The sequence below is a fragment of the Gadus morhua genome, chromosome 10, assembly GCF_902167405.1.
Source record: "Gadus morhua chromosome 10, gadMor3.0, whole genome shotgun sequence".
NCBI lineage: Eukaryota > Metazoa > Chordata > Actinopteri > Gadiformes > Gadidae > Gadus > Gadus morhua.
The window spans coordinates 2107804-2119382 of NC_044057.1; the positions used below are offsets into that span (position 1 = coordinate 2107804).

General features: G+C 43.9%; 2 protein-coding genes across 3 annotated transcripts in view; both read right to left on the minus strand.

Annotated features, from left to right (window-relative positions):
• Nucleotides 1-6854, minus strand: part of spmap2l (sperm microtubule associated protein 2 like) — a 7304-nt gene extending 450 nt beyond the window's left edge. Inside the window, exons 1-8 of the mRNA XM_030368067.1 lie at nt 5466-6854; nt 5358-5388; nt 5138-5194; nt 4583-4720; nt 3007-3132; nt 2186-2354; nt 1034-1168; nt 1-424 (exon numbers count right to left, since the gene is read on the minus strand). The exon at nt 1-424 is cut by the window's left edge and continues 450 nt beyond it. Of these exons, the coding sequence (XP_030223927.1) occupies nt 329-424; nt 1034-1168; nt 2186-2354; nt 3007-3132; nt 4583-4720; nt 5138-5194; nt 5358-5388; nt 5466-5487 (774 nt within the window). The 5' untranslated portion in view covers nt 5488-6854 and the 3' untranslated portion in view covers nt 1-328. The remainder of the gene's footprint in view (nt 425-1033; nt 1169-2185; nt 2355-3006; nt 3133-4582; nt 4721-5137; nt 5195-5357; nt 5389-5465) is intronic.
• Nucleotides 6855-6962: 108 nt separating this feature from the next.
• Nucleotides 6963-11285, minus strand: arl9 (ADP-ribosylation factor-like 9). Of its 2 annotated transcripts, XR_003978286.1 has the most exons (5): nt 10884-11285; nt 9959-10136; nt 9101-9276; nt 8542-8875; nt 6963-8466 (listed from the first exon to the last, which is right to left on the minus strand). XR_003978286.1 is itself a non-coding variant. In XM_030368068.1 (4 exons), the coding sequence occupies exons 1-4, from the start codon at nt 11109-11111 to the stop codon at nt 8699-8701; spliced, it is 759 nt and encodes a 252-aa protein (XP_030223928.1). In that variant the 5' UTR covers nt 11112-11285; the 3' UTR covers nt 6963-8698. The 2 variants fall into 2 exon arrangements, 1 of the variants encoding a protein (XP_030223928.1); XM_030368068.1 differs by having other exon boundaries at nt 6963-8875.
• Nucleotides 11286-11579: the final 294 nt, after the last annotated feature.

The window sequence follows — 11579 nt, forward strand, 5'->3', positions numbered from 1 at the left end:
CCCAATTGTTATATATCGGCCGTTTGAGTGCGGGGAACCCCGTTTCTATGGCTAGAGACTAAGTGCTTGCTACATATCCGGTTTACTCCCGGTAGAAGCTTAATGCTTGAAAACTGTCTTTCGAACAGGAATCATTTGTATTGCTTCGGTCTGCAGTTCACAGATAATCAATATAAGTGAACAGAAAGATAATTATCAAACCAAAAGACAAAAAAAACGTTGCCTCAGCATAACAAACACTGTATTTTGGCGTACTAATCAGCTGCTTGACATGTAGCCTTGGGGCTGGGTTTGTGTACGTGGGGTCAGGCTGGCTATCTGGGGGGGTTCACGAAGGGGGGGCGTACCCGTCAGGGAGTTGCTTGGGCGTCGCCAGCCGCTCGATGCGAGGGGAAGCTTTAGCCCTCCGTGCTGCCATGGAAACCTGGAAGACAACACCATCCATTATACATAATACTACAGTATATACACAATACTACAGTATATCAAGATTATACTGAAGCATTATGCAAAGGACTACAGTGTAGAAAGATACTGCAGCAATTACACATAATACTACAGTATACTCTGTAGTATTATGATGTTAAAGATATAATGATACAGTATATACAGATAATCCAGTAAGTTCACATACTACAATAACTACACACAATACTGCAGTATATATAGTTCAGAACAGACACATAATACTAAAGTATAACAGATAATGCTCTGAGTTCTATAATCAATTATACTTATTAATGAACTGATATTACTAATTAATCTTGTGACTGTAAGTAAGTAGGTTATATAGCCCCTTTAACACAAAAAAAGTTGCACAACATTTAAAAGTGCTTAACAGAAAGGCTCCATAACAACAAAAAGTATGTTTAAAAGAAAAGTATAGGCCTATACATAAAGCCATAACGTAAAATGATTAAAATCATCAGCCAAAAATCATACAGAGCTCTCCCAAAAAAAAGAGATATATTCCAGGTTCTGGGTAAATGAACGAGTGATTAGAGATAAGTAACGTCCACACCAGGTCTCTTACAGTGCGGATGGGCTCCTCGGGTGGGCCTGGCTGGTAGCAGACCTGGCTGAGCCTCAGCCGGGGCAGAGACAGATGCTCCAGCTGGGGGGACTTGGTCTGTGCTCTGGAGGTCTCTGGGGTCCCCTTCTCCAAGGCCTGGGGGACAAGGGCCACTCAAATCAAGCTTCATGCATCGAGGGCCATCAGTGCAAAACAGTTTGTTTGGAGAATCAAATATGGGGTGGGAAGGAGAAATTAAATTGTCACCCTCAAACAAAAATATTTTAAACCCTTAAACCCAAAATTACAATAAGGGCATTTAGCAGACGCTTTTATCCAAAGCGACATTACATCGGTTAATACACACATTGACGGCAGAGTCAACCATGCAAGGCGACAGCCAGCTCGTCAGGGGCAGTTAGGGTCAAGGGTCTTGCTCAGGGACACATCAACACTCAGCTAGGAGGAGCTGGGGATCGAACTAGCAACCTATAGGTTACAAGACAACTGCTCTACCTCCTGAGCTAAGCCGAAAAGCTGAGACATTAAGTGCTCCCTTTCTTCACTCACTGCTTACTTTTTCCCGATAACTCAGTGATTGTGATCCAACTCTGATCTAACTTACAGCTGGTTTTATGTAACCCTATTTGTCTCCTAGGGTCCAAACCTGTGCACTTGGGCCCTTAGCTGTGTTAGAGAGCCCTACCTGTGTCATAGGGGCCTACCTGTGTCTAAGGGCCCCTGCCAGTGGTCTAGGGGCCCTACCTGTGGTCTAGGGCCCCTACCTGTGGTCTAGGGCCCCTGCCTGTGGTCTAGGGGCCTACCTGTGGTCTAGAGGCCTACCTGTGGCCTAGGGCCCCTGCCTGTGGTCTAGGGGCCTACCTGTGGTCTAGAGGCCTACCTGTGGTCTAGGGCCCCTGCCTGTGGTCTAGGGGCCTACCTGTGGTCTAGGGGCCTACCTGTGGTCTAGGGCCCCTGCCTGTGGTCTAGGGCCCCTGCCTGTGGTCTAGGGGCCTACCTGTGGTCTAGGGCCCCTACCTGTGGTCTAGGGCCCCTGCCTGTGGTCTAGGGGCCTACCTGTGGTCTAGGGGCCTACCTGTGGTCTAGGGCCCCTGCCTGTGGTCTAGGGGCCTACCTGTGGTCTAGGGGCCTACCTGTGGTCTAGGGGCCTACCTGTGTGTTTGGGGCCCCCAGCTGCTTCTTGCTCTGGACGTGAGGGTGGCGGGTCTTGGGCCTGGAGAGTTCCAGGAGACGGGGGGACAGTTTGGGGTTTCTGATCCGGAGGTCCACGTGCCACACGGGACAGGTGGGCCCGCATTCCGGGGTGTGGCCGTAAAGTGTGCTGGACCAATCAGAACACAGATTAAAGAAAAAAAATAATAAACCAGAAGCAATACATTTGACAATACATGCAACACTATCACCAACAACCCAACCCCCCCCTCACCCCTGAAGGGGTCATCGGATTGTGAATTCAACCATTCAGATGTAACATGTACCTGTATATTGTATTGACCACACTTTGTAACCTATCAGCCCTAACAAGAGGTTTTTGTTTTCTGTGCTACTTTAACTTCCTTTTTTCTGAATTTTTGTGTGCATACATTAAGGAAAGGAAGAGAGCAAGCCCATGGTGTTTTTTTCAACAGCTTGAACAGCTTGTCGTCTGTCCACAACAGCAGGATACGCACGCACGCACGCACACACACGCACATGCACACGCACACACACACACACACACAAACACACAGCTGCCCACAGACCAGTTTTCCCTTGAGTTTTGCCAAATGATAAATTAGCTGACTACATGAATATAATACCAACCTATCTATTGCAATGAACCGGACCCAGCTCACAATGAAGTCACAAAATAGTGAACCGGACCACGGTTCTGTAAATAATCCAATAGCTTGATGTTATCTGGCTGTAGTTGGGCCTGACGGTTGGCTAGACCTGGTTGGGTTAGGGTCCCGGACTGGTAAGCGCGTGGTTACCCTGGCTCCTCTGAGGTGTTGAGCCGCGGGCGACGGGCTGACAGACGGGTGACCAGCTCAGCCTGGGACCTCTTGGAGGAAGGACATAGTGGGGGAGTCTTCCTCCAGAAGCTCCCTTCCTCTCTTCTACAGGACACACACACACACACACACACACACACACACACACACACACACACACACACACACACACACACACACACACACACACACACACACACACACACACACACACACACAAATTTGCGTTAGTGACACGTGTGTGAGTGTGCATTGGAACAGAAGACATCATGCCTGAGATGAAGTTGTCGTAAAGATGGCGTTCATGTATCCAGGAGGAGGGAGAGAGGAGTTAGACATTATTAGGGGTCTGAGCAGCGAACCTGCTTGGTCCCCTATTGTATCTGTAACGTTATTTTTTTCCTCAAATTCTGTAAAAGTCAAACTGCAGCCTATGCCGTAAGGGTATACCGTCAGGTATGGTTACCAAATTGGTGGTACTGCACCCAAGGGTGGCGCTATAGTAAAATATCATAAATTAGGCTTATTTCTCTTCAACAGATCGACCTGGACTCAAAATTCTTTCAGAATATTACTCTAAAATCAGATGCAACTTTTTCACCCTGGTCTTCTGCTCTAAAAATGTTTACTTTTCCCACAATTTCAAATAAAAGCCAAACGTCCAGTCTCAATCTATTAGGCCTATATGACCATTTTGTTATTGTATAACTACCATATGGCTATCATTAGGTGGATACCATCAACAGTGCAAATTTTCAAATTTGTGCTATTTTAAGAACGCCCTTAATTCTCTTGTGAAATGTGTGCTTGGAGTTTTCTTGATGGTGTGTGCTTATCAGTAGACATTTTGACCATGTGAATGAGGCTGCAGTACCGGTTTATAAGTGGAACATCTTTCCTTAAATATGACAATTATGTTATATTTATATATCTTCCGTTAGTGTGTTCTTGACTTTTAATTTTGCTCGGACCCCGTTAATCACCACTTGCGGTTATATTTATTAATATCATTATTATTATTATGGAGACACAAATTAAAGCACTGTTTAAGGAGTAATGCTTCCGGTTTGCCATTCTGATTCAATTATGTTGTGTGCTGCTGCACTTTTAATTTTCCATCCAGGAATAGGCTCATCTATCAGTCGAGGTCTCTTCCTGTGCAGATGGAAGCACAGGAGATGGGCATGTACATGGTGACCAGTGACCAGAGACCACATTTACAATTTGTTTTGTACAACTGACTTTTTTTAATCCAAAGCAAATAACGGTGAGTTCAGATACATGTAGTTTATGCTCAGGAATGCCTCCCGGTTAAGCTGTTGACACTGGGGATCAAACCCCGCACCTTTTGTTTGGGAGTCAAACACCCGACCAAAATGTTATTGTTGTTCGTAGTTACAATGTAGGAACCTTCGCTGATCTGTAGTTGGGCATGGCATTGCCAATTCGGGACGTCATGGACCAGCGGGCCGAGGTCCCCAAAAAGGTGCTGAGTCACGGTTCGCTAATAGCTCATCAATAATAGTGTGTGTGTGTCACTGGGGGGGGGGGCTACCTGTTGTGGTCGGGGCCCCCTGCTGTGAGATCTCTCTTCGGCCGGGCCAAGCGTTGCGTTCTTCTGGAAGGAAGCGCGGTCAGTGCAGAGCGACAGATAGGCCATATCGTCTCCTGGTTTCCCCAGGTGAGCTTCTCACTGGCCAATAAAATGAACCGTTTTTATTACAGGAACAAAAATAAAAACAAAGTATTCATTTACAGGGTAATTCTCCTTTATCAGAAGAATGGTCCTTCTGTTCCCCTCGTACTATTCAGTTTGTTTTGCTGAAATCTGTGTACGTGACGCCAGACATCTGTCTTGACACAAAACGTTCACACAAGGGGTTCACACCAATTGCTCAAAAAAATTATTACTACTAGGCCTACTACTAGTACTCAGACCAAAACTCCATTCCAATATAGACTTATTTTGTAATATTTTAGGGAGTCATATGAAATGGCAAAAACAACAAACAAAGACATATTTGATTGTCTACCTGTTCTTTTCCAATATGATTCAAAATTCATTGTTATCAGACAAGATAAATGCAGTTTCTTTTTTAGCTATACGTACCAAGGTGTTGTAACAAAAACTGTTTTGGAACATTTGTGGCAGGCCAACTCCAAGATTCTAGGACACAGAATAATATACTACAGCCATTAAACAAACAACACTAACTATGGAACCGCAGATTATTTACAAGTTCATGATTATTTATTTGCAAATCGGATGTATGTTAAAGACAAAAAGGTTAAAGCCAGCCACACACACACACACACACAAAGATGTTTACCTGTTTGAAGGTGAGAATGTGCCTTGCATCACTAAAAAAACAGATGGAAACATTTGTTGCTTCCTCTTAGAAAAAAGTGACCAATCGGCTCTTAAAGAAAACACTTACCATTGCCAGACGCAGACACCATGTTGACTCAAGTGGAGAAGCGAGCTGACAGAAACTGGTGTCGACAACCGATACTTCTGTCAGCGTCACAGTAACGTCGGCCTGAGGTAACTAATCCCTCGCCGTAGACCCGTGAGTAGAGTCGGAAACCCAAGCCACTTGCTGCGTCTCACAGACTCCCGACCTCTTCCCTCACCACTGGTCGGACGGGAAGTGATAACTCAAGTTACACGTCCATGTCGGGTTGGGTGTACAAGTGGATGTTTTTATAGAAGGGAGCGATTCTATGACAAAAATATGACTAACGTGCCAATTAGCATCTAGATATTAGTCTAATTAAATTAGGCTATATGATAGTAGGCCTATTAGAATCATTATAGGTTACTAATATTTCAAGAAGTCCTACATAACTACTACTCCACACCACGTCTACAAATTTGGAAATGTATTTTCTCAGGCTAGTTAAAATACATCACAGTAAATCACAATTAATTCAATAGAATAATAACAACATCCACAGTACAGACAGCAACAACAGACATGGAAAAGTTAATGGATTTGGTATAAAATACTTTGTAGACGTTCTGGGTTGCTTTAGCTGCTCTGTAGCGTCTCAGGGGACTGAATTTGTTGAAAAGGGGATAAACAGTATCAGACACAGTTTGTCTGGCCTTTTGAGTCACCTGCGTATTAAAGAAGAAATTTAAATGTATAAGCAATCATTCAGATTATATTGTTATTTTTTCTATAGAAATTTGAGAGGAGTGAAGAGAGGCATGTCGTTCCCGGGAGGATGTCTGTGATTAGCTTTGCTCGCTGCTCCAGCCCTTCTTCAACAAAATTCCACCTTCCTTTGTGTTCCTTTAACACTGAAGTTATTCTGGGAATTTCACCATTTATCCATCAACTATCTTCAAGCCAATTTCGCAGAGGTTGAAGTACACACAGATGGATTTTTTTCTCCAAATTACTGCCTGCAGTAGGGACCAGCTGTGTCCAACGTAGTTTTGTATGGTAAAAGACTGTAGGCCTACAAGAACAAAGGTAAAAGTTGTACCTTTGCCTTTTTTCCGTTTTCCATTTTTTATTTTGCCCGGATCAAATGTTGAATGGTCATGGCTAACCTGATTGATGATTGACCTGGTTACAGGCTTAAAACTCTTTATAACGATTTTTCTGAAATATCAATGGAGAAAATGAATGGGACATTTACTTAGGTAACCAGAGCTGTTCAAATAGTGACTGGTGCGCTCTACAAGGGGACGGATTGGAGGGAGACCTGAAGTCAGGGCTGGGATATCTTTGTTTGGTTACTCAAAATGGCCTACTTGAACCTCAAACGTACAGGCCCTAACAGTTGGGGCAGGCTGATGGGATGGGGTTGGAGCTGTGATTGCGTGGATTGGTCTTTACTAATATTGGAGCATGGAACAGGCGGAGGTGGACGAGTTGCGACTATACTGTAAGGTTAGAATACATACAACACATTCAACCTAGTGTCTTCAGCCTTTTATTTTAGTAAAAAAATACATTACTGATATGCTAAAACTGTGGGTTGATAATTTAACCCGTTAAAGTTATACAGTTGATTTGTTCTTTAAAGTTTGTTTGGGATTTATACATAACATTGGGGTCTACACTTTTTTTTTTTTTTATATATTCAATGAAATTATAGCACAACAATCAAAATCCTGACATTTACAAAGCTGGTATATGAGAAAGATATGCGTTTAAAAAGGCTGAACTTGTGTTTAACCTCAATCTTACCAAAATAAAAGCCATTCTCATCTTTCAAATATGATCATTTCAAAGGCGAATGATAAGAATTGAAAAGACACAATAAGTAGAAACACCTGTTTAAAAACGTGACACTCAATATGACCTTTTCTAGTTGGTGAGTAAACCATATAAAGTCTGTAACTTTGGCTCAACTATGTTTTGCTATAAAAATACAGAAAATGTAGTTTCTCATTTCAAACTGCCATAGAATGAGGAGGGCTGTATCTAAGACACATCTAAATGGATAGTACTGTACAAAAAAATAATATACAGTCTATGATATGCATATAATATGTATATCATTATCAGGTATTCATGGTTTGTATTTTCAATTTAAGACTTTGCTGGTGTTCAGCGGCAGCGCGGGGGGAGGGGGGGGGCTAGCGGGGGGCTTAAGCTCCCCCTCATAAAGGCTGAACCCCTCAAACCCCCCCCTCCAAAAAACCTCAGTAATTTTGTGACGAAAATATGAACGTCTTTAAATAATGTGGGGAGCAGCACATGAATGACCAGACGGGTGCCCAAGTTACAGGAGTTTGAACTCTCGTGGCCCACACTCTGAACGACCCTGCGAGTATCCTGTATGTAAACACACCACACACAACTCCCAGGATCCGTTGCGGCACTTATATAATATAATATATATACATGAAGATATCGGACTGCCCTATATGTAACAATTCTGACTATGAAGTCATATTTTTCATTTGTAAATGCTGACCGTTGCTGCTTGTGATTTGATTGGTTGATTCGTATCATATTGTAGTTTTTAGTATTATTTGTTTGCCGCAAAATATATTAGCACCTGCTATAAACAATCTACCCCCCTCCCCCCATTAGCTCCCACAATCATAATTCTTTGGCGCCGCTACTGTTGAGTGTTTTACAATAAAAGCTCTCTTATCCACAATCCACATGTTCAGCTCAAATTATAAAGAAGTCAGTCAAATTATTTTCCCCAAAATATTTGCGATGCCTTTTATAAATAAAAAGTAATAATAAACCTCTGGTGACAACACACTTTTCCCAGAGCAAAATTACTTTACAAGGTCAATAGTGAAGCAATTTCACCTGGTTCGGTCTGACAGAAAGCATAGAAACCGCAAAGAGGTGAAGTAGTACACATCTACCAAGCCAAACCCTGAACTATCATCATAAACACTAGTAAAAAACAAAGCAAACGCAAATACAGTCAAGTAGTTTAAAACAAGAAACATTGGTGTTTGTATGTGCCGGTCTTTGATTGTGTCTCATCTGATTCCATGTATAAAAACATGGTCATGTATTCTATTCAACTGACATGCCACAGCCTGAGCCACCTGGGCGAAAAACAAATGACACAAAAGACAACTAACCAGTGCAAAATAAACTGCGGATAACAAAGAAACAAAAGAAACACACAATCGTAAACGGCGCCCTTAGGACAAAATCCCGGTACCAAACCACCAGCGCCGTCACACGCCACAGACCATCTGGAAGATGAGGTCGCGTGCGTCCTCGGCCCCGGAGTTCAGCTCCGCCTCGCCCTTCTGGACGTACGTCCCGATGAGGAACATCTTCCGCTGGTCCCCGACCCGGCTCAGCTCCAGGGCCTCGTGGAGGTCTGTGATGCTGCACGCCCCCGCCAGGTCCTGCGCACGAGAGGGGACCCCACCAGCCGGTCAGAGACCCGAGCCGAGGGGTTTTGCTCGGGGACATGAGGAAGAACGGGTGCGAAGTCGATCGGCCGTTACATCAGCAACCCCTACAGTGACATCACACTGGCATCGTCCACCCAGATGACGGACAGATCAGCCTGACCATACCTGCTCTTCACTGACCTTTATTTGAATCCCCCCCCCCCCCCCTCCTCTCACCTGTTTGTTGGCCAGCACCACTAAGGGCAGCAGCGGGTCTCGGGCCACCAGCTCGTGCAGGTGTGTCTTGGCCGTGGGGAAGAGGTCGGCCCGGGATGAGTCCACCACGAACACCAGCACCGCCGCCCTGCCCAGGTACTTCTGCCAGTAGGGACGCAAGTTCTCCTTTCCTCCGACTGCACAACGCAAATGTCCCAGCGTCACTAAAGATTCATCAGCACTTATGCCCTGGAACAATTCTACTAATCACTCATAAAGTCGTTGACTTCTTTGAGAAGTGTTTATGTGTGTGTGTGTATATACATATATATACACACACACACACACACACACATATATATATATATATATATAACTATCCAACTATGCCATATATCGTTCTGTTGACAAAATGTGGGGGAGGGAACCGTCTTAAGGCGACTAGTCAGCCTGAAATGGATTGTGTGGAGAACAATATCGACCACCATAAACTGTGCTTTACGCACGGGCTAGAAGAGAGGGAGAGATGCGAATTGTAGAGTTTGCACATATTTAGGCGGCACATTTTTGCAAGAAAAGCGGGGGTGAATGGTCCTTGTAGAAATGTCATTTATTCATATCGGAAGTATTAATCCATGAAATGTTTGTAGCAATACGTTCTCTGAACAAAAACATCTTGGAGCGGTCAACTTATTGAAGTCATAGAAGAATGAGCAGACCGTAATGATACCACTCCTGATAACTACAGGCACTGATGCTTTGTTGTGTATTTTTATCTGCTGTTCTTAACTTCCTCCCTGGAGGACAATACAATCATAAAGGAAGTCAGAGTCCATCTATTTACGTATATAATTTCATGAGTTCATAGTGGAGCTTTACTCTCGAGGAACTCGATCTGCAGGTCTTCTCGGTTGATGGAGACGGCGTTGAAGCCCTCGGTGGGCACCACGTCCTGTTCCAGACCGCCCGTGGAGAAGCAGTGGAGCAGGCTGGTCTTCCCGGACCCGTCCAGTCCCAGTACCAGGACCTGATTACTAGCCTTCTGGCCCGGTTTGGACTGAGTGAGGGAAATAGAAAACACTGATGAACTCAAGGAGGCATGATACAGCATTATTTACTTTACTATTTTGCTCTGCTATTTTCTTGCTAATCACTCCCTTTGTTTTTGGCCATTTGTTCTATCTTGCATCTTTTCCTTTCAGAATTCCGTTTTTTTTTTTTTTTGCGTGTTGTGGCGACTGCGACTGGTCTTTTGCGGTGACTGACTGGATGCCTGATTTTTTGTGGTGACTGTGACTGTACTCCCCTCATGGTTACCAGAATGCTAACCGGCCAGCACATCATCACCATAGACAACGTTTATTTTTCTTAACTCAATTATTTAAAAATGATTCAATGTTTATTACTTAGTCTGTTATTAACCCTCGTATGGGTCTCAATATGTGGGTTTTAGAATATCTGTGATCAAGGTCTGTAGAAATAAGATTTAATTTATAGAGTTTGTGATAAAAAGGCATTTGTTTAGCAGTAGCACACAATGACATACACAGTACAAGCAGATAAAAGTATGTATGCATGCATCACCTTATTTGATCTACATTGAGCATATTGTTCATGCCTGCTTTAAGTATGTTGTCCAAATAACATGCATGTTGTTTTCACTTCAAAAATGAATTGGTCACAAAAAATAAAGAATGCTGCAATAAGAATGGAGCAAGAGAAGTCGACGCACAGAAAAGGAGAGCGTCAATCGTAGTCAAGGAGGTGTGCTGTTCTACAACACCACAGTACATGCATACTGTACCTCGGCTACCGAAGCTTTCTGGGCTTGCCCTGCCTCTGCAGTCACAGTGGAGAGTTCTGTTTTGGCAATGGAGTCTACTGTTTCAAGCTTTGACGTTTGAAGACCGGGATCTTCCTTTTGTCTCGGCTGCTTGTATCCCGAGCTCAGGTACGTCCATATTACGTAACCAAGTCCGCCTGTAAGTGCGATAGATGTGCCGACAAACACCGCTTCCCTAAACCCAGACATGTTATATTTACTTTCTTGCAAACACGATCAAATATTTGTTCCCCCACGCGTCCGTTGATCACATTTTAACCCCTTGCCGACTTTGCCTCACCATCTGTTACACTGCTCCACAAGTGGATTATGAAAACAGGAAGTTAGCCACAACTTGTCCGCACGATGTTTCCGGGCGAAAACAAAGAAGTAACAAGTGCTGTAATAAAAGAGGGAGCCGACAGAGGGCGATCTTCTTCTGAGTTGCTGGGTTGGTTAGTCAATATTAAGTTCCCATGGCGATATGGTGCCCCCGCATCGCATCGCTTCATCCCTTTGCAAAGCCAGATAGCCCAGAAGCATGTTCCTGCAATAGATGAGGTTGCCATTTCAACATAAGTCCAAAGACTTCAAGTGACTTCAAGATTCCTTCGTGAAACATGGATAGACCCGTGGTTCTCTAATGGGGTTACTTTGACTTTGACTGCAGGGGGTACT